The sequence below is a fragment of the Leuresthes tenuis genome, unplaced genomic scaffold (assembly GCF_036924035.1).
Source record: "Leuresthes tenuis unplaced genomic scaffold, fLeuTen1.0.hap1 SCAF_13, whole genome shotgun sequence".
NCBI classification, from domain to species: Eukaryota; Metazoa; Chordata; class Actinopteri; order Atheriniformes; family Atherinopsidae; genus Leuresthes; species Leuresthes tenuis.
The window spans coordinates 5,183,187-5,209,075 of record NW_027325367.1 but is presented as its reverse complement, the minus strand read 5'-3'; the positions used below and the strand labels follow the sequence as shown (position 1 = coordinate 5,209,075).

General features: G+C 38.2%; 2 protein-coding genes across 2 annotated transcripts in view; both read right to left on the bottom strand.

Moving 5' to 3' along the window:
- The window catches only part of LOC140267208 (uncharacterized), a 19,737-nt gene extending 8,287 nt beyond the window's left edge, over positions 1 to 11,450 (bottom strand). Inside the window, exons 1-22 of the mRNA XM_072362415.1 lie at positions 9,937 to 11,450; positions 9,262 to 9,393; positions 8,814 to 9,017; positions 8,671 to 8,733; positions 8,002 to 8,040; positions 7,835 to 7,876; positions 7,660 to 7,728; positions 7,537 to 7,572; positions 7,409 to 7,456; positions 6,598 to 6,651; positions 6,437 to 6,484; positions 6,068 to 6,340; positions 4,750 to 4,797; positions 4,635 to 4,673; positions 4,423 to 4,455; positions 4,154 to 4,204; positions 2,818 to 2,865; positions 2,685 to 2,729; positions 2,411 to 2,533; positions 2,297 to 2,332; positions 1,323 to 1,367; positions 1,206 to 1,232 (exon numbers count right to left, since the gene is read on the bottom strand). Coding sequence (XP_072218516.1) covers positions 1,206 to 1,232; positions 1,323 to 1,367; positions 2,297 to 2,332; positions 2,411 to 2,533; positions 2,685 to 2,729; positions 2,818 to 2,865; positions 4,154 to 4,204; positions 4,423 to 4,455; positions 4,635 to 4,673; positions 4,750 to 4,797; positions 6,068 to 6,340; positions 6,437 to 6,484; positions 6,598 to 6,651; positions 7,409 to 7,456; positions 7,537 to 7,572; positions 7,660 to 7,728; positions 7,835 to 7,876; positions 8,002 to 8,040; positions 8,671 to 8,733; positions 8,814 to 9,017; positions 9,262 to 9,393; positions 9,937 to 11,428 — 2,995 coding nt within the window. The 5' untranslated portion in view covers positions 11,429 to 11,450. The remainder of the gene's footprint in view (positions 1 to 1,205; positions 1,233 to 1,322; positions 1,368 to 2,296; positions 2,333 to 2,410; positions 2,534 to 2,684; positions 2,730 to 2,817; positions 2,866 to 4,153; positions 4,205 to 4,422; positions 4,456 to 4,634; positions 4,674 to 4,749; positions 4,798 to 6,067; positions 6,341 to 6,436; positions 6,485 to 6,597; positions 6,652 to 7,408; positions 7,457 to 7,536; positions 7,573 to 7,659; positions 7,729 to 7,834; positions 7,877 to 8,001; positions 8,041 to 8,670; positions 8,734 to 8,813; positions 9,018 to 9,261; positions 9,394 to 9,936) is intronic.
- Positions 11,449 to 25,889, bottom strand: LOC140267549 (uncharacterized). The gene is made up of 7 exons (XM_072362868.1): positions 25,450 to 25,889; positions 19,204 to 19,416; positions 15,251 to 15,376; positions 15,084 to 15,110; positions 13,629 to 13,655; positions 11,657 to 12,228; positions 11,449 to 11,484 (listed from the first exon to the last, which is right to left on the bottom strand). The coding sequence occupies exons 1-7, from the start codon at positions 25,466 to 25,468 to the stop codon at positions 11,449 to 11,451; spliced, it is 1,020 nt and encodes a 339-aa protein (XP_072218969.1). The 5' UTR covers positions 25,469 to 25,889.

Here is a 25,889-nt window from a genome sequence, read left to right as displayed (position 1 = left end):
CAAGGAATTACAAATATATATACATATATATATATTAGGGCCGGGACTTTAACGCGTTAATTAAGATGAATTAATTACATAAAATTAACGCGTTAAAAAAATAAATGCATTTTAATCGCACTTATTTTTCAAAGTTTCTCACTGGATGAGTTTCAGGCATACCGATTATACTGGAGCACCAACTAACGTTCATGACTTCACAACAACAAACCACAGTGAACAATAGTCAAACATGAACGAAGAAGCTGATGAGACCGCTTTTGTTGGCCCCGTGGATGGGAAATTTTGTTTTGAAAAACAGCTGGGGTGCTCGGTAGCGTAGTTGTGGGTTGTGCAGGCGCCCCGTGTATAGAAGCTACTGTCCTCGCTGCTGTCGGCCCTGGTTCGAATCCCGCATCGGGAGACCTTTTATTGCGTGTCATTCCCCCTCTCTCTGCTTTCTGTCTTTTTTTATCTGTCCTGTCCATTAAAAGGCATAAAAAAATCAATTAAAATAAACAGACGGATGGATGGAAGCATCGATAAGAGCCAGTTTGATTAATTACCACCTTGAAAATAAATAGACAATGTTTTATTGCTTAAGCTTATGTATTCAGTCATTATTCAATAGTATACTAAAATTCATGTGAAAAAAATTGCTTCTCACTGTCCTCAGGTCAAATATTTATATGCGATTAAAATGTGATTAATTTTTATTAATTAATTACAAAGCCTCTAATGAATTAGATTCATTTTTTTTAACGGAGACCCGGCCCTAATATATATAAATTAAACTGTTAAAACCAGCTCAATCTTGACCAGTTTTAACAGTTGAACACTGCTTATAGACTGGTGCATCAAAATGAACAATGTAAGTAAAGTTATATTCATATATAATAGATTTCTATTCTGAGACTCAAATTGCATTTAGCTCAGTATCGTGTTCCGGTTCCGCATATTGGGGACATCTGTAGGAAATGGAAAACAGCAAAATAAGCGTAAAATGACCTTAGTCTCATCAAGAAATTTTCTACAAAACAAAACAACGACTCAGGAGGGCACCAGTTAGAGATTTCCACCTGTTTATACAATAAACCGTGGTAATTCAGACCCACAGGTGATATCATCCACCAGAAAAAGGTTTGAATTAATGAAGCCTTGAGGAAAACATCAGCCACGATAGATAGAGTGCTGCAGATGGATATCTTTCACGCTCTCATACTTACGAGCCTGTGGTGGTTGTTTCTCTTTATCTAAAATGCAAGAAGAGAGAAAAGAGAAACTGATCAATGTCAAATCGGCACATGTGAGATTCAGTTCCTAATTCTATTCAAAGTCCATACCTTGAGCTTCTTTGATGGATTTCTTTTCAGCCTTCACAGCTTTGCCTGTGACAGAGAAGACTTATTCCAGACTACCAAATAACTCACAGTAACGACGGCTTTCTGCAACATAATTCTCCCTCAGTGTAATGCAGTGGGACATTTCCCTAATTAGAACTTTATCATCCATAAAACAGCTTGTTTAATCAAATAATGTGTCTGTTTCCAAGATGGATATACATACATTTGCTTTAAAAACATCTTACATAACATCTTTCACCTGCTATAACTGCCGGCATGACTAAGACACGGGGCACGGCAGAGCAACCTATGCACAAAAGAATATTTTTCCTATACTTTCAGTGTGGGTTCTACACTATCTGACCTTATCACATATATCAAAGTGACTTATTATGAGTCACAAGCCAGCAAAGCAATGCAGCTTCGCTAGATTTTTAAAAATAAAACTGCTGTTCTGTTGGATTTCATTTTTGAACAGATATCAATGTTCCCCACAGGATAAATCTTACTAATTTTGGTTATTTTACTTATTAAATACACCCACAAACCTCCAAAATTTGCATCCACCTCCATCACTTCGACCATGGATTACAACAACACTAATAGGTTCTTTATAGAAGAAGTTATCAAGACATCATGTATAGTCTCGTTTTAAAGATTTGCAGAGGAGTCCTGTAAGAGTAACTGTTCTTTGAATCCTGATCCCACTGGATTTAAAGACTCCACTCCCACACTTTGAATTCAAAGCCTTCTCCTGCTCTTGCAATTTAAGTGTTAAACATTTTCTGAACAGAGAAATCTGATCCTGCTTTAGTTCTCGCCTCATTCTCGCCCAAACCAAGATGTTTTTCTAACCATTTGTTTTTCTAATGCAGAGTTCTTCAGTTGTTGAATGGATTATCGTGTCATTTAGTGCACACATTCGTGATCAGCTGAACACAACAATTTGTATAAGAATTCAACCGGAAACTTACTTTTCTCCTCTGCCACTGCTTTTGTTCTTGTCTTAGCTAGAAACAAAAAGGACACCAGCATTAAGAACCGCTGCTTTCAGGCCATGGCAATGATATTAGGCAATGATTAGATACCTGGCTCAGATGCAGATCTGACGTGCTTCTCATGTTTGGCTTGAGCTGTTACATTCGCCCTCTTGTCTACTTCAAGTCTCGGTCTCAGTTTTATCGGCTGTGGATGTGGCTCTAAATCTGCATCTGCATAACACCAATAAATGTTGTCATTTGAACTGAAATTGAACCCAGTTGTGGTTTAGCGTCTGCATGCGCTAAACTGAAAACATACTTCACTGAGATGAATGAAAAGAAGTTTGCGGCCAACTACAGTATCTGATTCAGCGATTCTCACCTGTCTTATCTTTAGATGCCTTGACTTTTCTCTTGACAGCTGATGCTTCAAAGTGGAAGAAAGTCAATTAGTTTTCAATCATGTCTCTTGAATAATGATTGATTTTATGCAAATGTCAGTGTGTGTTTGTTACCTGTTTTTTCAGACGTTGATTTCCTCTTCTGTTGTACAGCTGCAGGCTCTGACATAATGAGGGAAGAGTTGTGATTAGCAGCTTGAATAATTTATCTTCTAAGTAAAATACGAGCTTCTCCCTCTCTTATCAAATTGGGTTGTTGTTGTCTGTATCTAATTCTATTAAGAAGTACAAATTCTGCAACACCGTCTGGCCCAGTAGAGAGGTACATTTCTTTGGAGCTACAGATTTAATTTTCTCTTTTAAAATTGTCTCCATACAAAACAGATGCTGTAACCAAGCATGAAATGATTTAATAAAATCCCATAACATGCTCATCTTTTGAGGATTAGCCGCTCATAATATACGTTGTAGGGCCTGTAGAGTCTGAGATGTAGCTCCTGGGTTTTTAACCTTAGAGTGAACTTCCACTGGTGAATAATCTTTCTCTCTGTAGAATGATGGAGTCCAATTAGTTTGGAAATGGCCCTTTAACCAGGGGTGCACAGAAGATTTTTGGTCTTGTTCTCAGGGGAGAACCGAGGGTTGTTGCTTGGTCCTCACATTTAAAAAAATGTGCCAATATCTACTTTTCTAACACCGAAAACCAAATGCGCTTAAGGTTCTGTTATCCCCCAGAATGTCATGGCATGCTTCAGTTTTTGGGACCTGAATAAAAGGCGCCGTTTTTGTCCACCAGAGTGGGATTTTCACTGCATATACTGCACCACATCTCTGTGCGTTCATCATTTTGAAGCCAGCTAACCTCCTGCAACCACTTTTGCTTCCTTTTGCTGTTCAGACTCAGTCTGACATTTCTTTGCAGGTGGAGGAACGCCAAAGCAATCGCTTAATGGAGCTCGCTTCCTTGACATTTTCACGACGTTCTAAAACAGCGGCTCATAGGCCTATCCTGTGCTACATATTGCGTAACTATCTATCCCCAAATCTTAGGTACGCAAATGAGCGTAACAACGTTTCATCTGGCGCACATTTTTTGTTTTGGTCGCACATGAGCACCTCTGCTTATAACTCTTCCCAGATTGATGGGCAGCAACAGCTGCTTCTCTAAGAACATTGCTGATGTCTTTCCTCCTTGGCATTGTGTTAACACACACCTGAAAGCTCTAAATGAAAGCAGTGAGGGTGGATTTAGTTTTTCACTTACTGCTTCTGCACTTTGGTGTAGATGGTTTTGTTACATAAATAATAAAATGGTGTAATATTGCATGTGTTGTTGTTAATCTGAGGTTATTTTGTATGATTTCCTGATGAACAGCATGTAAGAACTGAAAGTGGATTAACATTTTTCTTTTTCACATGATTGCACACAGTCTGCCATCATGTCTTTTACCTTTTTTAGCCACTGCTGGAATTTTGCTTTTCTGTTTTTTTGCAGCCAGGTCTGTGGAAACAAAAACATCATTAATACATGTGCAAATTTGAATATCTAACATGCAGAATTCATCATTATTTTATTATTCATTACATATTTTTTATCAAGGGTGTAAAGCTGTTTGCATACTTAAAACAAAGCACAGCTTAAATGTCTTTGTTTTTCTAACAACACTCAAGGGTACGGTGGTGAAAACACCAAATTACCCAACTGTAAACATGAATTACCTTTCTTTGTTTCATCGGTGGACGCTCCAGGCTCTGAGGGGATAATTGCAGTGAAATGACCATGGAGAGTAAATTTTCCTTAATGAATGCATTCATACCACATTGTGTCATTGTATATCACTGTTATATGCTGCAGCCGTAGTTTGTTATGGGGAATATCTCAGTTATCTGGCAAATTAAGCATTTAGTCTAAATGGAGGAGCAAGCAGTACCTTTTACAGAATCAGCAGCCTTAGTTTTCTTCTTTGCAGCTAAAAGTGACAAAATATTGATTATTCTTCACTGCAAATATACGTGTTAAAGTCTAACTCATTATATAGTTTTTACCTTTCTTAGTGGAGGCGGCCTTCACTTCTTCCACAACAGTCTTTGGTTCTTAAAGAACAAAGAATTGAAATCTTATTTTATTTTAAAATTCCTTATTAACTATCCAGTTAATCAGAGGTTTGGGAAAACTGAGTAATACTCACCAACTCAAATTTTCAACGAGAAAAAAATGTGGGGGAACAAAGTAGATAATCAAATTACCATTGAAATTTTTTTATACAATTAAAATTGATTTATATTTTTTGCCTTTTTCATTTTCTCACAAGAATATGAGGAAATGCTCCTCGGTCTGTCAGCTTGGTCACTAGAAAGTGCAAGAAAGTGACTGACTTGTCTGCAAGTATAAACTAAATCCACTTCAAGAAGTCTGCTGACATGATGTAGGCCACTACGGATATATTTATTTCCCTAGGTTTGAATACAGAGTGATGTGCTGGTTAATAAAAGTTCGGTTGGCTAGTAATTTGAATATTATTGTACTTATATAATACTTGATAGGTCGTGATGCAAATGAACAAAAATAAACCAACTAATTTTAAGATTGCGATGGAAAGATTCTTTATAAGTTTTCTTTGTATTATACACATGTGTGATGTCATGTTCAACACTTGAATTTTGTTAAATACCTTATTTCTTTGGCATGACGTAATGTACATTTGTCCACATGTGCACAACATAGTATGGTTACAATAAAAGTACAGAAATGGTGTTTGCATGGGTAGAGTTCAGACAACAAGAAGCCAATCTGTAACCATGTAATCATGAATATTTAAGCATATTGGGCTTGAACTCAGTTGTCTTGTGTTACATTCTGCAGAGTAACACAGCTGTCCTACATCTGCAAAAGCATTTCTGAGCACTAATATCTGTGCAATATCAATTACAACATTTGCAGTTCCAATGTGTAAACTGAAAATGAAGCATGGAACATTTTTAAAGCCATTTAAAAGGCAGACGTAGGCGTGCAAGTGTTTTTGAGCCCTGAAAACAGTCATTTTACAACATTTTGCATTGTTGACCAACGTAGCTGTTTTACTTTCTACTGTGAGACCGCGTTGAGTCATTTATAAGTCAGTTTAATCATTTAATTTAATTATTTTGTCCTGAATGTGCAGCTATACAAACTTATCTGAAAAATAAACTTTCAAACGTTTTGTTTGAAAAGGTGTTTGTACATCGCTAAGATTGTCACAAATAACAGATATACAGTGAATAACTGATATTATATTGACCAAGAGGGTGACATCTAAATGATTGTATTTTACTGAAAATGTACAGATGAGGTGTTGTTGACAGTAAATCTGAAATTCTTACTTACCCTGAACTGGAGCTTCAGCAGGCTGATCTTCAGCAGCTGGAGTCGGGACCTCAGGCTGAGCCTCTGGTTCTGAGGCCTCTGGCTGCTCAGGCTGGGCTTGTTGGAGCGGCTGAGCTGGCTCTGGCTGAGGTGGCATCATTGGCTGCGGTGGCGGCTGATATGGTTGATATTGTACATACACCGGCTGCATGAGCGGTGGAGGAGGTTGCTGTTGAAACACAGGCTGTGTTTGTGGAGCTGCAGGATGGACAGTCACAACGGGAGCAGACGGAGCTGAAAATGAGAAAAATAAGAAGAAGCAGAACAATCTATAATCACACTGGTCCCAGTAAGAGCCACTTAAAGCCTATGAGACGTCAGTGGGAATACCTGTCATGGTCGGAGGAGGGTAGGGGTTGTCTGTGACTATGTGATGAACTGAAAAATGAAAATACCTTCAATCTTAAAGCATCACTGAAGCACACAATCACATTCAAATGTGCGATATCACTTCAGTGCATTCAACTTAAATTCTTACCATAAATACTTACCATACCAGCCGGGTGGGGAGGGGCAGTAAACTGGTGCAGGTCTGCAAGGACTTACTGCAAAAAACACAGGAGTTGGAGTTAATGTGATTGCTTCTGAACAAAGGATCAATTAAGTGGGTCATTCAGAGTTAGTTCTATTGTTATTTAATTTATTTGGCAGAGAAATCCAACATATCACAGCCACAGGGAGCAATTTATCAACATGCAGCTACTGTTAAACTACTGTTTAAATGAGGTATGAGGTATAAAAGAAAGATCACTTTATCTAATCATATTGATAAATGCGTCTGATAAAAACATGTTTGTCTCGTACTGAAATGTGTCACATCAACATTTTCTGCAAGTTTTCTGCAAGTTAAGTTGATTTAATTAAAAAATGCTGCTTAGAAATGTTTTACACCTTAGTTTTGCTTGCGTGGCAGAAATATCGACTACATCACTCGTCAGTTTGGCACATTTCATTTAGACTTTAGCCAGATGTGGTAACCATAAGATTACTCAAGATATCCGCAGTTACTTTTAATGGATAAATCTATATATAATTTCTATAGAAAAATTCTCAGTATGATTTATTAACTAACTGTGTGGTGTGTTTCCTTCATATAGATTTACCTTTCACCAGAAAAATAGATCAAATATATGTATTTATTTGAGAAAGACACATAGATGGTGTAAGGGAAGTATACAAAAAAGCATAAAAAGTATATAAAAAATTACAACTAAACATGAAAAAAATAGTTCATATGGACACGGAATGACTCATATGTTCATGCATTTTATTCTAAAAACTATTCACAATCAAAATTATTACCTTCCTGAGCAGTCTCTGAAACCTCTTCTTGTTTTTTGGTCTCTGTCTCTGTTAGCAAATATGAAAGAATTGTGATTATTGTGCTGTAGAAATAAACCATTTGTTTGCATGAACGTGGGGTACTTTACCTTTTTTAATGGCCTTGCTCTTCTCCTTTATCTTGGCTTTTTGAAAATATACATACAAACCATTAATGATAATTCAATTCAATTCCATTCAACCCTTGTGGAACTGTTTTGTTGTTGAAGTACCCTTGAGAAGAGGACCGAGTCTTCTGATCCTCCTGCCTTTTGGCTCCAGACCTGCAATCCTCGGAAGAGCTGGATGTGAGTAAATGTGTGATTGTTGTTATTACAGCACAGAAAAAGGTCAACTTTGAGAAATACGTTGTTCTTAATGAAAAGGTAACACAAAAATCAGTGTTACCTTGCCTACTGGGCTTTTCATCAGTCTTGACAGCTTCCTGCTCTTGAAATGAGAATAAAGAAATAAGAATAAAGTTAGGACTAGACCAGGAGGGTCAAGGCTTTCCTTAAACCCAATCCAGAGGTGGGGACTTATTTAAGACTTCATTATCAAAGGTTTTTTTCTACCTTTTTTCCGTCTCACAGCTGAAACCCTCTTGGGAGCATCTGAAAAAAAGAGATCAAAGTCTTGACGCTACAAAGCGGATGATGAAACATAGTGTTCTACTTCTAGCACTGATCAACAGACAGTAGGAGCCAACTGCATGAAGGATGCATGCATACAAAAACTATGTGTATGCCTTAACCTACACACAAGCTGGCATCTATTCACACATTTTTAGAGCAGTTTAAGGCTCAGAGAAGTAGAAATCAGGTTCAACATGTGTAACATTTCGTGATGAGAGAATCATGTGCACGCATGGCATTATAAATCTAGAAAGCACTTCTTCTTGCATCACATGAGACAGCACAAGTGTCCTGTATTTGATCATCTTCCTGATTCCCATATTTATGATTTTTGTGTGTGCTGAAGACCAAGAATCCACTGTCAAGCACATGTTGTTACAGTGTTCCTTTAATGCTGCACAATCTGTTTTATTCAGTTACTATTTCAGTTAGTTGTAAACTGAAACAAAGCTGCTCTCATGTATTACCGATCTCTGCTAGTCAAATATGAAATACTAACACTGATGATTAAAAACTCCATTCCAGCTTTTAAAAAAGGTCTTCCTTCTGGCCGTGTGGTAAATTAGAAATATTGTAAAGTCTGTCTGATGTTGTAAGATGAGCACGAACCTCTTGTGTCTGTCGTCTTGGCGGCAGACTCTTTGATCTTTGCAGAGTGCATACAGGGACACACTGAAATCCCAAAGCACAACGATAAAGTTACACTGAAAACAAGTAAGACAGAACACCTGTAGTCTTCTTCGTGTTCTGACCTGTGGGTTCCATCTTTGTTGCTTCCTCCTCCGGTTCAGGGACGGGTTTAATCACATCCACCGTTGCCTTTTCCTCATCGTCATCTTCATCATACTCCTCTCTCTTATCTTCAGATTCATCAACAGATTTCTGGGGCTCAGTCAGTGGCTCTTCAGCTTCTCCCTCCTCCTCTTCCTCCTCCAGAGCAGCGGGATGGATGCTAGCTGATGGTGAAAGCAGCAAGACGAGTTGAACCATTGTGGATGAATGAGCCACTCTGAACTCAGAAATTCACTCAATACTTTTTCAAAGCTTTTGGTCAAATCTTAAGAATATGTTTTTGCTCTGTAAAGACAAGGAATGTGTCTCATGATTTAATTTGTGTTTGTATTCATTCTAATCTGTAAGAAGACTGTTTAGCTTAACAGACTGTGACCCACAGCAGCCACATGATCATGTGCTACCGACCGCTTTCTTCTGCTTCGCCCTCCTCCACCTTGTCCTCATCATCAGCCTCTATGAGCTCATCCTTTTCCTCAGCGTCGTCCTCCTCGGTCTTTGCTGCCTCCTCCTGGGCAGTGAAGGCCGCTGCAGCGGCAGCTTCAAATACACAAGACGGTGAATACACATTTATAAGCATCACAGCAGGCTGGGTTTAATCTTTAAGCTGTGATTCTTCCTCTCCGGTGTGTAGTTAATAATCTTTATCTCAGTATATATTGTATACTTATATGTATTTCTACCCAGTGAAATAAAACTTTCCGGTCCTTCGGTTCCTTCAGCCCTAGTTTTTGCCTTTTGTTTGCTCCTGGTTATTGCTTTTGCTTTGGGGGCTCTTGTTTGCTTGTGTTTCTCTGGACCTTTGCCATTTGTGTCATTTTATCAATTTAATCTGGCCATGTAATTAAAGAGCAACCTAAGAGTAAACATATTTGGAGGAATATTTTGTGTCATTTCATGTTTTTACTGAGAAAAAGAGAAACATTTCTGAAAACTTTGTAGTTTTTTCCCACCTAAATTCTAGCTCTGAATATTCTGACCCTTCGTTTGATTTGGTCTGTTTTTCTATATGTTTTGTGGTTTTTTTGCAGTAAATTGCTATTTATTAATTTTTTTAATTATATAATTTATGTCTTGAAGTACCTGCCAGCAAGATGTCATCAACACCATCATCATCTTCGTCTTCTTCATCTTCTAAAGATTCTGACACTTTATCTTCAAGTTCATTTTTATCTTCATCAGTGTCAACAAATGTCTCTTTGATTTCTTGTTCCTCCTCTTCATCAAGGGGAAACTCCAATGAACTTGTATCAACATCTTCATCATCTGTTTCATCTTCATCAATTGTTTCATAGGAGAAATCATCACTGAAGAGAGTCTCTCCAACAGACTCTTCATCACTGTTAAGATCCATGTCGTCGTCGTCTTCGTCACCCAGGACGCCGCTGTCTGAGCTTGCAAAGGGAGGAATGTCAGCTTCCTCCTCCTCATCATCCTTCTTAACATCATCAAGGTCTTCTTTAGTGACATCATCAGGTTTGTCGTGATCATCGTCATCTTCAGCATCCTCAAGCTCAACAAGGACGTCTTTTTTAAAGTCATCTTCTTTAAAGTCCTCCTCTTCATCTTCATCATCTGCAAAGTGTTCAGAGGATGCCACAGAAACGTCATCTGATTGGTCCAGATCATCATCAATGTCCTCATCAGTGTCTTCAGCGACTATTATGTCCTCATCCAGGTCTTCATCATCATCTTCGACAAGCGGTAAAGGAGAAGGTTCTTCCTCTTCTGCAAGTTTATCATCTTCCTCATCCTCACTTGCAACTGCAATAGGAGGAAGATCAAGATTGAAATCATCGTCAGTGTCTTCTGCGATGACATCATCGCTATCTGATGTCGCAACACCTTCGAATAAGCTGTCGTCTTCATCGTCCTCATCTTCTTTCGCTTCCTCTTCTTCACTTGAAAGAAGAGCTGATTCACTGGTGTCTGAGGTGTCAGTAAAGGCATCATCGCTGGTTAAGTCTTCATAATCTTCCTCTTGAGCTTTTTCATCATCTTCATCAGGCAGAGTTATGTCTTCATCGCTGTCTGTGACATCAGTGGCTGCATCAGATTCAGAATCAGGAGACAGAACTGACTCTTCATCCTCAGAGGTGGAAACAGGTTCAGGAGAAACTTCTTCGTCAGCAACTAGTTCCTCAGGGGCCTCATCTTCATCATCATGTTCATCAGCAGCATCCTTCTCTTCTTTTTCATCCTCATCTTCATCATCTTTGTCCACCACTTCCTCAGCTGCATCCTCTTTCAATTCATCTTCATCATCATCTTCAGCCTCTGGTGCAGCTGAGTCAGCTTTTTTCTCATCTTCCTCATGTTTGTCTTCATCCTCCCCCAAAGTTACCTCATCCTTTTCTTCCTCCTCTGCTGTGACAACATCCTCCTCTTCATCAGCAGGTACTTCTTCCTCTTCCTCCCCTTCATCTTCATCATGGTCCTCCTTCTCCTTCAACTCTTCTCCCAATTCCTCACCTTCCTCCTCTCCAATCTCTGCCTCTTTTTTCTCAACCTCCTCCTCTTCTTCCTCCCCCTCATCTACTCCTCCTGCCTCCTCCTTCTCTTCCTTTTTTTCCATCTCTCCAACTCTTGCCTCCTCTATCTCCTCTTCCTTTTCCTCCTCCTCCTCTTCCACTCCTTCAGCCGCCTCCTCATCCTTTTCTTCTTCCTCTCCCTCCTCTTCCTCCTCCACCTCTTCAGCTTTTGTCTCCTCCTCCTCTTCCACTCCTCCAGCCTCCTCCTCATCCTTTTCTTCTGCCTCTGCCTCCTCTTCCTCTTCCTCCTCCTCCTTTTCTTCCTCATCCACCTCTTCAACTATTGCCTCCTCCACCTCATCTTCCTTTTCCTCCTCCTCCCCCTCCTCCTCTTCCTCCTCCTTCTCTACTGCTCCTCCAGCATCCTCCTCCTCTTTTTCTTCCTCCACTTCTTCAGCTACTGCCTCTTCCTCCTCTTCTTCCTCCTCTTCCTCTTCATCTCCTCCAGCCTCTTCATCTTCTTCCCCCATCTCTTCAGCTTCATCCTCCTCCTCATCTACCCCTTCTTCTTCTTCTTCCTCCACCTCCTCCTCATATTCTTCCTCCTCCTCCTCCTCATATTCCTCCTCCTCATACTCCTCCTCCTCCTCATATTCCTCCTCCTCATACTCCTCCTCCTCATAGTCCTCTTCATACTCCTCCTCCTCCTCCTCCTCCTCCTCATCCTCGTACTCCTCTTCTTCCTCTTCCTCCTCCAGTTTTTCTTCCTCCTCTGCTAACTCCTCCTCCTCTTCTTCCCCAGCAGCCTCCACTTCGTCAGTCTCTTCTCCCTCCTCCTCTCCCAACTCCTCTTCCTCCTCTTCAACTTCAACTGCTGGCAGCTTCTTTGCTTGCATCCCTACAACTGTGAGAATGCAGCAAGTTCAAATAATTGCAGTCATTATGCATTAATAATCATGTAGAAATCAGATCTTTAAACACTCTTGCATCAATTCTTCCTCTCATAAAAATGTTGAGCGACACTGAAAGAATATCTTTAATAAAAATATGGTTCGTGACATCTAAAAAACTTTGTCCTCTGGATTTTAGTGGCAGAATTTAATTTATCTTTAGAAATAAATACCAGAAAATTCTTAATATTACACTGAAATGTCCAAACAACAGCAACAATGTCACTTAACTAATATTTAGTTGCACAGCCTATGGAAACAATGATAATTGAATTTTCAAGTCATGTAGTCACACTCCACTGTTTTACATTCAAGGTATTTCACATTTACATATTTTAACACATTTCAACCTATTTCAAAAGGTTTTAAAGCAGTTTACATTTAGTCAATGTGGGCCACATTAAAACACATTAAAAATAACTTTCTCTTCTATCCTTCATTTGTGCAGCTAAACTTTATCTTAAACCATTTTTTTTACACTGTTCTTCAATAAAATGTTGGTAATCTCCGGTTTCTTCCTTTTTTTGATACACTGAGCGCCTTAAGTAATGGAGGCAAAGTAGCCCCTGGCATGATATAACCTCCATCACATTTTCTTCTCCTCATGGGCTTAATTTCATCGTCTATAAATAAACTGATGCATTGCATCACCAAAAAAGCTCCACTGTGGAAGCCTCTGTACAACAAAAATGATTCCCAGGAGTGTTGTATTGTACATTAGTCATGCCTTTTCTGTGCCCTCTGCCATTAGTTGTGGCCCCTCTTGGCTTTTGGCACATTGTTTTAAAGCTCTTCAGATGTCTTGCATGGGGCTTTTTCTATAAGCCACACCAAAACGCTCTCATTTACACTAAATGTTGACAGCTAACATTTAGTATCATTTGAAAGCTAAATGTTGAAACATGAATTTCGAGATATGTGGTAACTGTGTTGTAGCCCTAAAGGGAAAAAACAGCTTTTTAATAAGTAAAATGGGTTAATTCCAGTCATGTCAACAGTGAAAATGAAGCAACAAACTTGTGCTGAGGACAATTAAGGTGGGCCGACCTTGTGTTCTTTGTAAACTAATCTAAAAAAAAATTTCTGTTGTTTTTTTATGACATTTGATGTTTTTTCTCAGTCTTTGCTTGTAAAAAGTTTTTTGTTTTATTTTCATTCATGTTTGAGAATATACTCAGTTCTATGTCTGCAAGCCATGAGAGCATATATTTCTGCTAAGAAAAAATAAATTAAAAGGACTTCATCAACTTACATTTTATCATTATGATAAAAAATGTTTGCAGTAACAATAACTGCAGCTTAAGAACTGAGAAAAAATTAAAAATGCATCCAAGTAAAATCAAGAGATACAGACCTTTACTTCTTGATGGTAGAAATTCTCCTGCAAGACAGGTAAAAGTAATGAAAATTAAGAAATAAAACAACAAAAATTAAACTGGAACAGACATGCTTCAATTTAGATTTCCACACAGTTTCATTAGGAGTTAAATGCTTTGTGAGATCAGTTAGCATAGACTGTAAAATAAAATATTAAAAAAAAACAGACAACCCTCTTTTAGGAAAAGTTTCTTATATTAGAGCATCTCATGAAGACAAATAACACACTGATTTCACTGCAGCTGAGGACTGTGACTTCCAGTTGTCTCCTCCATTAGTCGACTGTTAAGGGGTGGGGTTCAGGACTCGTTATCTTACAGAAGTTTTTTATCAAATACCTTTTGGTTTCTTACTCTTCACCTCCACTTCCTCCTTCTCCTCCTCCAACCATCTTGAATCTTTGAGATGTTTCATAGATAAGGTTAGCTTGGCTCTACCACCACAATAATAGTTGTAATAACTTTATATTGATCTGGCTTGTGAATATCTTTCAATAGTCACTCTCTGTGGGCTTTGTCTATATAAAACCGTCTTGGATTTGTTTAAATTAAGTGAATATAAATCAAACACAGCCATGGTAAAAAAAAAAAAGAAGGCTATTCTCTTTCAATTCAAAAGTCTAATTAATAGTTCTAATCCTCACCAGGTCTGAGAATTAGGTAAACCAGATAAATTAAACATTGCTGTATGTCAATATTATTTGCAAAAACTAAGGTTAAAACCAAAAGCAGTGTGTGAAAAACTAAGAACATCCTTACCACCTCCACTGGAAGTAAGAGCCAGGTGCTACTAATCAAATGCACTTGATAAACTGATCATCAGTAAGTGTGAGCACGACGTTGTAAAGAGTGGACCACACACACCACAACAGTGTCAGAGACAGATAACATACAAATAACTACTGAATTAAGGGGTACACTTAATTTTAATTGACTAATGAATCTGTGTAAAATGTCAAATGATGTTCATCTGAGGTTGTATTTATCTAATGACCGAAGGTTTTTCTATTTGCAAAACCTTGGAATAGAAGAAGGATGTACTTTCATTTTCACACCACTGTATATCTGTAAAAGTAGCAGCTTCCTGTCCATCCCATAAGATCTCATCTGTTGAAGCAAGGTTCACATCAAACCTCAGAGAAAGATTTTGGTTTAATTCATTTGTATCAAGAAAAATACTTTTACGCATGGCAGAGAAGTCAATCACTGATATACGTCTTTAAACCATTTCTAAATGTAGGTATGAACTGGATTTAAAGGCTTTCTCCATTAGGAGTTTGTGTTATTGGTACAATCCGACTCCATATAGAAAAAATAATACATCAAGCAACATGTATTTTAGCAATGCATGACCAATAAGCTCAAAAAGCTGCAAGCATGGTGTTTTCCTTTCTTATTCTGTGGCTATATGATCAGACTGTGTTCAGACAAACCTTTTTTCCTCACTGCATATAGATTTCCTGGAGGGGAAAAGAGGGAAATAAGTAAATGAACTGGAACATTATTTCCAACATGCTCACATAATAATGTCTTCTTCAAGCTTAGTTTTTTTAGGAATAATCACAGCGGTTCTACGTTTGTATTGAGCATCTGAGAGTACCTTCTTCTTCCTCAGGAGCAATCAGGCTGGCAGCAAAGCTAAATACTGCAGTGACCAGGTTTGTCGATTCGTCAACAGCATCGTTCACCACCTTTATGGGGTCCGAGCGGATCTTGCTGAGACCTCCTGCCGGAGCGTAGACATGAATAAAGGCACACAAACACAAAATGTTCTTTAGTCACTCAATTAGTTTAATTAAAGTTGCTTTTTCTGGATCCAAATTCAGTCTCTGAGCTCTTTGAACATTTCCTCAAAGCTTTCATACCTCTGGATTGAGGAAATGTTAGAAAATCCAAATGATGTAGTTAGTGGTTAAACTGGGATGGGATGTCAAGAAAGCTGAAATTTGAATTTTATAAACTGACAGGTGCCATTTTACAATAATTGGAGTACATTTTACTCCAGTTTAACCACTTCAAGGAGCATCTTATAAAGAAGCATATAGCTGTGCAAAAAGCATTTGAAAAGTCATCATGACCCTTATTCATCTTTTTATATTTTTCTCTGTAAAGTTCACCCATAAACAACATAGGATTATTCTGAATATAATCTCCCAAGTAGGCTCTTGCATGTGCTTATATTTGAGCTAAATTTGAGCTTGGATCAAATTTCTGGTCAATTAGAGGTTTTTGCAGTTTTGATGAAAAAGGGCCCGTGTTCCCAGTGCAAATAAATCTAGTCATCTTTATTTTACTGTCTTCCTTTTCAACTATAAGTTGTACACAACAGGTCTTTAACATCAGCCTTTATTGCAACCTATTCTATATAAGATACAAGTGAAATATACACTGGGAAATAAGAAAAAAAAAAACAGAAACAGCTTTAAACTGTGTTTTAAAAAAACTAAAACAGAAATTTCAGTGGAGCTTGACTCATCTTATCTTCCAGATGGATTATCTAATCGAGAGCGATGATGTTTGCAGTAAAATTAATCAAGCTCACCTGAAGTTCAAATCTCCAAAACCCATCGTTTCTAGTTTCAGACAAAATACTGTTGTCGGGTTTTTAAAGCATTTGAACCTGCTTTTATACAGAAGTATGCAGGAAGCATAAAATCCATATGAAACAGCAGAAAACCATGCAGATCACCGGTTTCTTTCCTACAAAGGAAAAGATAAACTGCTCCTAACACGACTCTACATCTGGTCATGTGGAATACTGTCAGCATCAAGCATGAAGGCATTACCAGACAGAAAACAGCTCCTAATGTAGCAGCTCTCTATATCAGTACAGATCCACATTACGGGAGAACTTTCTAACACTGAAAGCTAATGTTTGTAATCAGTGTTAGGTAATTAGAAGTTTTAGGTATAGGCTGAGGAGTTAGTAGCAAATAGTGCCTTGCCTCTACGCCCTGAATCCTTTAAAACTTTCCTGATGAGAGGTGGATGACCTGGTTGGATGAAAAACAATTGCAATGAGCAGACTTTCAGCACATAGGATAGGGAAGGGGAAGGGGAAGGGGAAGGGGAAGGGGAAGGGGAAGGGGAAGGGGAAGGGGAAGGGGAAGGGGAAGGGGAAGGGGAAGGGGAAGGGGAATGTAGGTGTTCACAGCAGACATTAAGAAAGACTTTGCTTTTTGAAATAATAAGAAACTGAACCAATATTTTAGTGATGTTACAGAAGCAAACCGTATGCATGTAAAATCAGTAACTTACAAAGTGACATTAAGCTTGAATCTAACACAGTGATATCAAAAGGTGTTTGAAACAGAAAGTAAAAGTTAAACAAGCTAAAGATCCAAAAACAACAGTCATGACAAGACAGAAATATATAAACTTAAAGCATCTTTAAGACAAAGTTACTGATGTATTCCACTATAAACTTTGTGTTCTGTGCATCCAAAGGTGAAATTACTTTCCTTCGTGGGCAAATAACAAACTCATTTGTACGATGCTAATTTTGCTAACTTTATTTTTGTCTTGCATTCGTGGATCATTAAAATTAGAACTGCATTTACTCAGGTCATTAACTTCTTTTTTCCTCATCAGCCAGCCAGACTCACACAGTGAACATATCAAATTAAGCTTTAAATGATCGTGAGACTATTTTAACCCTGAGGACTTGACTTGATTACAATATATGGTCTTCTCAAGGCCCACTGTAACATATTGCTCCATGTACAGCTATCATTATCATTAAGAATACATTAAAACTGCTGAAAATGTTTGAAGATTTACATACAAAATAAAGATTGTGAGAAAGGAGAGATGTGAAATTTAGATTTTCCTTTTCCAAATTAAATTAAACAACCTGGTCTCTCACTTTCTTGAAGAAAACAACTTGGAAAACTGTGAAATAAGCTTGAAATAAGATGGAGATGAACTGTGCACTCAACATTATCTTCAAAGTTATGGATTTCAGTGGGAGGTTACTCTTGTGTCTGCACAATGTTTTGTGTAGATTTTAGACAGGGTAGGACTCATCATCCCAGGAAGCAAATAGAAATTTATGTAAGAGCTATGTAGAAGGCAAGCCATGATTCCTTAGCTTAACCAGGAAGTTTTTCTCGCCTAAACCTAACCATGTTTTTTCAATGCCCACACGCAACCAACCAATGAGTAAAAACCTAAGTGAATATGTAAAATAAAACAGAGTTTAAAAGTTATTGGTGCAGACGGGATTCAAACTCGGGTTTCTTGGACACCAGTTCTTTGTTTTATTACCCCAACATCTTTGCCTTCCTCCAAATTAGTTACCTTTTACCTACCTTTTTATCCCTTAAAACAAAAAATTCCTCCATTTTATTATATTTGTGTTAATGTAAATCAAATAAAAAGAAAAGATAGTGTTCAAGCACTCCATCTGAGAATTGTATGAACAGTTTAAGTTGTTTTGTGATTATGCTGTTTTCAAACGCCCGTAGGCGCACCTAAAAGCCTTAAATTTTAACAAAAAACGGCCGTGCGCCATATAATCCGCTGCGCTTTATGTGTGCACCGGATTCCAAAATCTGTCACGGATAACGCCATTTTGAATTTACCGTGGGAAGCGCCGAGCATTCATCGGGGCATTATGCCCTCACCGCTCTCCCTTCGAGCCGCTCACCGCCACGTTCACTTTTGCCGCGCCTCTTTGCTCCGTACATTGGAAATGAAAGGCAACTGGCCACTTCCGTCGCTCGCTTTGCGTTCGGTGTGATCCAGGGTCAGGCGGATCCCAACCATTCACTCTGAATGGGGTGAGGATTGTATCGAGCTTGTACTTTGCGATTGAATCGTGTCATCGTTAATGCTTTTGCCCATGTCCCAGTGAGAGTCTGTTCTTCAGTCTGAGATGGGTGATGCAGACCAATGTGCAGTTTATACGTATAAAAACGACCGACGATGTTTTCCTTGACTGTCGGAGCATTTCCCGCTGACACAGGGACGTAATACATACACTACGGTCAGAAACCAATCAGAGAACATTTGATAATAGTATGCCTTATAATCAGGTGCGCCTTATGTATGGGTTAAGTACAGAAATGGACCCCATAATTGAGGGTGCGCTTTATAATCAGGTGAGCCTTATAGTGCGCAAAATATGGTAATCATATGGCCTTTCTGTTAGCTCAGGTGGGACACAATCTTTCAGTTTATCTAAGAGCATAAAAACAAGAATATCTGACACATGTAATGCCGGAAGAAAGATTGTCTTAAATGAGAAAATTGCAGCACACTTGGATAGAATTCACATCTTTACATATATGACATAGTGAGCTTTATATATATATATATGTATATATACATGGTTACTGGATCAACAGACAGTTTCAGTTTCATCAAGTGAGTCATAGGTGCCCCAAAGTTGTCCCAATATTTCTAAGAAATCCCCCATGTTTTCAACATACAAAGAAACAGCTACTTTTGAGTCAGACTGGGCCAATCTGACTTCCACCTGAGACTTTAAACCTAAACAAAGCAACATGGACACTTTAAATAAATGTCAAATGAATCCTATTCTTACTGTACCTGTAATGGTCTTGTAGTCCATCAGATCAAACATAATAACAAAAACACATGACCAAGTTATGATCAGCGCCAGAACCAAGATCCAAGCCAGTGGCGAACTGAAGGTAGAGTAGAGGTCATCTGTAAAACTTTTCTTGGGTCCCTGCGGAGGAGATGACCCAACTTCTCCACTCTTACTGTCGATGACCATCGTGGTGGTTATCGACGACCGCACTAAGGAAGCAACACAAGAAAACACGTTCAGATACACCACTCAGAACACGTTTGTTGTATCATAAGCCCCAATACCCCAAATATGTCAATGTGGTCATTTCAGAGACATTGATTTCTCAAATGTGTTTATATATATGCTTATATGCTTTAGAGAAATGCAGCAGATGTGTTTTTTTCTGGCTGTAACACGAACATGTAAAGTTTTCTTAGAAGTGGTTATATACAACTTCAGGACACTACTGTTAGAAGCACTTGAGTAGCTGCAACTTAGATCAAACAAACGGCTAAAACTTTGCTTTTCAAAGTCTTTTTAACTGAAGAATGAGTTTAAAATGTGATTTTTTTTTGTTTTAAGTTTAGAGCTGCTATGCAGAATGAATGCCAATAAATGGAGGATGCATTAAGAAAATTAATTGTGACTTTATTAATGGTTTAAATTTGTTCATAAACAAATTTGACCTCCATGACAGTGTAATGTTATCTAGTCAATCAGCCTCACATGCTTGCATATTCATGATATACAGACAAGGATTAGCATTCATTTGTATTCATGTTTGAATACATACTGTGATTCAAACCTTTATTTTCCACGCTAAGAGAAACCATTTTAATTTATCTTGTGTAATAATAACAAGAATGAAAATCTTCACTCACATTAAGCATTTCATGCCTAAACCAACTGGTAGAGGTGGTTCAGATAGACTCTCCTCTGCTAAGATTTTATACAGTTTAGACCCTGAAAATTTGATCTACCAATTTGTCCAGCCAGACATGAAAGGGTTGAAAATCTTTATCTGTGCTACGCCTTGAACCAAAATAAGATGTGGGTCAGGTACCTTTAATGGTAAGACAGAAAGAATGTTAAATCCTCTGCAGACTCCTTACAGTGTCTACATGTAAATGCACAGCCTAATTCTGATGTTAAGCTGTCTAAGACCTTACTCTGAATAAGACACAGTCATGTAAACTGCATTTTCTGATTACTGCAGATTAAGCAATGATTTCATATTCTACATTATGTAGATATGAATACACTTGTACTTGTACATTGAATGCTGGGGGATCCAGAGTTGCCAGGTCGGATTATTAAAAGCAAAATAGGAGTTATTTTGGGAACAGTGACTCCAGCAGAGTTTAGTGCAGAAACAGTATGTTGTAATAAAAAGAAAACACACTTTTGGGGCAGAGGAGAAACCCCACTAGGCTGATGCTTTGTGCTTTGAGGGATGTCAATATAATTGGCTAGAACTGTTACATGCACAGTAGAGCCAAGGTACAGCCACAGCTCGCCATTTAATTTGACCACCATCCTTTTCCTAGTATACATGCACACGATGTTTGACAGCTCGACTTTATGAGGAAAATGATCAAGACATTCTGCTGCTACTAACTTTATCTGTGGGTCAGATAACAGTCTCCAAATGCTTTCAGGGACCGCAAGTTGACATGAAGTCTTAATGGGCTGATTTTCAGTTACAAGTCTGACAAAAGAAACTGAAAAATATGTGAATGAGAGCAGCTTTACTGTTAATTCAGCTGTATAAGACAACAATTATGTTGCTGTTTTTACAAAAAGATGCAAAAAAAGTGGAACTTTGGAACATGTAAAGAGCACTTAGGACTATTTCAGTCTAGTTAAATGTATAAATTACATGCAGGAGGGATTCGACCCATAATCAAGTTATCTGGGTGTGTACGACTTGTTTTGGAAGATCAATTCTGTTCTTTAACTATGTTTAAATGTATTTTAAAAGACAAAATATTTCAAGCATGAACCGAATGAACTTGTTAAATTAAGGCAACTTGTACTAGTCACTGAAAGGCAGAGACTGGTAGGTTAGGACTTTGCATTTGTAGAAAACTTTAAATAGATTTGAAGCACTGTGACGGTACTGACTGTGCTGGTTTAAGAATGATGACTGAAAAATAAGTGGCTGATGTATACCCTGCTCTCACCACTGGATACGATAAGACTTTAACGTGTGCAAACATTTCAACTGAGTAGAGGAATGCAATGTGGGCATGAATCAATATTCAGTCTATGTTCTGTAAAATGTAAAAGGGGATATTAGTGGGACATCTGATGTGAAGCTTCATGTACGCACTATAATCAGAATATTGTGAATAAGATGAGTAGTTTGACTAATGCTCTGCATGTAAATATTAACCACCAGGGTCAGTCTTACCCAGTCTTATATGACAGTAATTTATTTAGTCTATTAACTCACAAAAAGTTTTCTGTCTCTCAAAACAATTTCAAGAGAATGGAATTATTTTTCTCATAAAGCCGGTCTGAGTAGTTGTTAAAGTTGCTTTGGGTATGTCAGAGGAGCTCAGGCCACCTGTTGCCTCTTTTCAGCTCACTGCTGGCAGCTACTGGAGGTTACTCTGTTACTGCTGACTCAAGCAGCTAAGCAGCACTCTAAACATGAACACTCACACACAGACACACTTCAGTCTAACCTCAGTAGTCTGATTCTAACAGGCCTATTCAAATGTAAAGTGACTTAATGTTCTGAAAAATACCACCATACTGTACATGTTTTAACACGGAGAGAGTTTAATAGACACAACTTTTGCTCGTCTAGAGAAAGTAAAGTCATTACTGTTCAAAAATAACATGTAAATGGTGATAGAACAGCCTTTAATCACTTTGGTTACACCTAAAGATGAGTCAGTTCTCTCTGTTTAGAAGAAGATATTCTGACAACTGCTAAAAACACGTTAATTATGTTAAAGACATTCTGTGTAGCTTGAAATGTGTTTTTAATCAAGCGAAGGCATTTTGTACAGAAGATGTTCAAAATAAAAAGCACTGTGTCTAAAAGAGAGAATGAACAGATTATGAAATTATCTGCAGCATGTTTGATTTTTGTGTGTCAGGTATGATTTCACTGAGGGAGTCAAATTTGATACAGTTGCCAGAAAACTCTATTGTTAAACTGCATAACTTAGGTGAATGTAACATTAAATTAGACAGTGATGTGTTGCTCAAACTGACCTGAGTGGATCCATTGTCCTGGTTAGTTTTTATGATTTTTGGTGTAAATCCACAACAAATTGAGTGCAGTGGAAGCTGTTCATCACCATGTAGTGAAGCTAATTCATGGTTCCCTTACAGCTATATTCTTTCTAAAAGCCAATAGAGGGTGAAGTGTTGTCTGTAAAAGCAGTAAAATCACCCGACTTGATTTATTATGGCAGTAAACATTTTGATAAATTGATTATCTCAATCATTGTTTCAGCTGTTTTAATTAGATCAAATTCTGATTCATCGTGTCCGGGTGCAAAATCTCTTGATGTTGATAGCTAAAATGCTAAATTTATGACTTCAAAATTATATTAATAAACCAATAAGTGATGTCACTGGGGCAACGTCCATCATATTCAAACACAAGCTCAGTTTTCCTCCGGTAGAAATGATTAATTGAGGTTTGACTGTGATATACTGGTTGTATTTATAGAAGAAAATAGAGTGCAATACAATATTCTACACAGGATATTTGAGTGTTAGTTATCAAATAGAAATAGAATATCTCCGACTCCTCCTCCAGAATTTGATGACACCCTGCAGCTCTTTGATGGTGTCAGCTGAAAGCAGGTCGGTCTATTCAACACTTTAGTCTACAGTAACACATCTTCACTGTGTATTGAACTTATTGTCGTCACATTCACCGAACCTCTTACACATTATGGTACCACTGTAACGTCATGCTTCATGGACAAGTCCAATCTGCTCTCCTGCTCCCTTTTTAAACTGCTTGCAAGGGTTTTCTTGTTTGGATTTTCTGCTGATCCTTTGGCCTCTTGCAAAGTCACACAATCCCAATTTAGAACCAATTTTAAACTGTAAAAGGTTTGATCATCCATCCGTGCATGATTCCCCCCTTTATGGCTGACCTGTCTCCACCCTGTGGATAACATTTCTGCTGTTGCTCTCGCTGAGTATCCGTGACAGCTCAGTCCTAAAAACCTAGTGGTTGCCCACTGAGTCAGAATACAGGGAAGTCAAGTCAAAATAGTGAATTAATCAGCATATGTAGCTGAAGTAAGCACAGCAGAGACCTTAAATATTCAGATGGTTGTACCTGGCAGCACTGTTAGTCAAGCTGAAAACTTAAATTTATGTTGTATCTGCTGTGTTGGCGATGACACGGATGACTGTACATTTACAATTTAAAATACAGTAAGGTTTGAAGGTAACCATACACAAAGCGAAAACAAACTCTACTTGTTTGTTTCTCTATGCCAGTGGAGCTGAACACAATCTGCCAGCTGTAATAGAAAAAACAATACAAGGAATAAATGTCCTTTTTAAATTTTCTTCTTCTACCAAAACACAACAAAATATACCATTGCACTATGCTATTACTCACAGCTATCCTTTGCTTCTCTTTGTGCAGATTACAAAGCAAATAGTCAACACTTCTATATTAACCTGTTTTCATCCCTATAACTCCAACTCCAAAACTGTTGCCATGCATCTTATATTTTCAGAGCAAAGTTAAACTTTCTTGGACAGAAGGGAAATGCAAATCATGACCTAAAAAAATTCTATTTTACCACCTAGAATACACTGGGCAGATTTATCTGTTCCTTGTGTCATGTTTGTGTATATGTCAAATTAATATTTTTAACAAGATCAAGAGCTTCCAAAACACTCCCACACCCAGACAGGTCAGGAGACATCCAAGAGGACACCATGTGAGATTCAGCAGTTTAAAGGAAGTTTGGAAATTACATTATGTTTGGGATAATATTGCTTTAAATGATCCACAACAGTAACACTAAATTGTAAAAAAAATCACAAAATAGTGATTTGTGGGTGACTGTTCAAACATTATCTTGAAAAAAGCAAATTTTCTAATCGATCTAAGCATAAGGTTACTGTATGTTTTTGACCAAATGTCACAGCCCTCATAATGTGGTGGAATTGCTCTGATTTATTATGGCCACATTCATCCAGTGAGAGCGTGCAACCATAAGACAGGACTGATGACTCCTGGAAAATATTCAAACAGATCAAATACATAAACAGATCTTAAGATTATGTCGTCAATTCTTCTATTACAATTTTTGCAATCTGATATAATGCACAAATGATCTTGTTTTTATAGGAAGCTGAGGAGTTCTCGAAGGATCATCAGCTTCTTAACAAGATTTAAGACTCTACACTCTTACAAGCCTGCTTTAATTTTAGCTGATAGCTGTAAGGTTGAAGGCATTTTCTCAATTTAACTGTGCCATGTTAAAAAGTCCGCCATTAACAAAAAAGCAGCAAAAGGGTAAAAATAAGAGGAGCTGTTTGAGACACACCTATTTTATTTCCCCCACCGACAAAGTTACTGACTCCAAGTTAAAGAACATCCAATTTACAGGTCCAAATGATTCACAATTGTGCTGCAAAATATAGTGACTTGAAGTCCAAATGGTGCACACATGCATAATTTGGCATTTCAAACATCCAGTTATGGAGCTATGAATGTCGACTGTTAATGGTGGATGAAAATCACTACTGTACTTCTCCATTCACCTTTAAATTATGTGTCAGCTTTGATTTCTGCAGCGCTGCAGCCATTTTTGTTAACAACCGCAGCAACAAAGTCTTTTGAATAACTGACTTCTTCTACAACTTTGCCCAAAACCCGTGCGTTGCTGTTGTAGAGCCTCAATCTCCCAGCCACACCAAAATATCCAGAAACAATGGGGAAGACCCCATAAGCCTGTAGGGACTCACATATTTCTCTATAAAGTAACATCTACAACTAAAGTGCAATTTGCCTTTGGCTTAAACGTACACATTTTTCAGTATTTAGAGACGAAAAGTAAAATTGGCGTCACACAGTGTCAGCTGTCATCGTTACATGCAACTGGAGGCACAGTGTTGATGCTGACAGCTCCAACATGGCTGTGGAGACGTTACACAGATCTTAAATGTGCATTACAAAGAGCAGATACGTGATAGCAGCATATTTTTAGATGCCTTTGATTGTTTCTCTGCACACAACACAACTTCCTAAAATTATACTTTACCTTCAACTGTTTCGGTCATTGCTCCAAAATAAGTTTATTTATAACAGTTAATCCTTTCTGCTGGTTATGTTGCCATGAAAAACAAATACCATCAATATCCTCAACTCCAGTGAAAAGTTTAATCCCGCCGTTTAATTCCAAAATGAGAGTGGCCGGTGCCAAGACTTTGTGGAAAACTTAAACCACTGCGGGTAATGCTACTCCCCTTGCCATTCTCAGGGCTTCACCATGCACTTTGCTCCCTTGTTCTGGATTGTAAAACGTCTTGATGAGTCCAAATGTGTGCAAGTTTGTTCAGCTGGCTGACTTCCGTCCCAGTGGATGAGGCTGGGGAGACAAACGGAGAGCAAGTTTAGGTGGTCAGTGTCTTTGCCCTTTGCCTGGTTGGGGCTGGACTGTAGATAGAGCAGCTTGCCCCCACCTCAACAGGCTAAGACAGA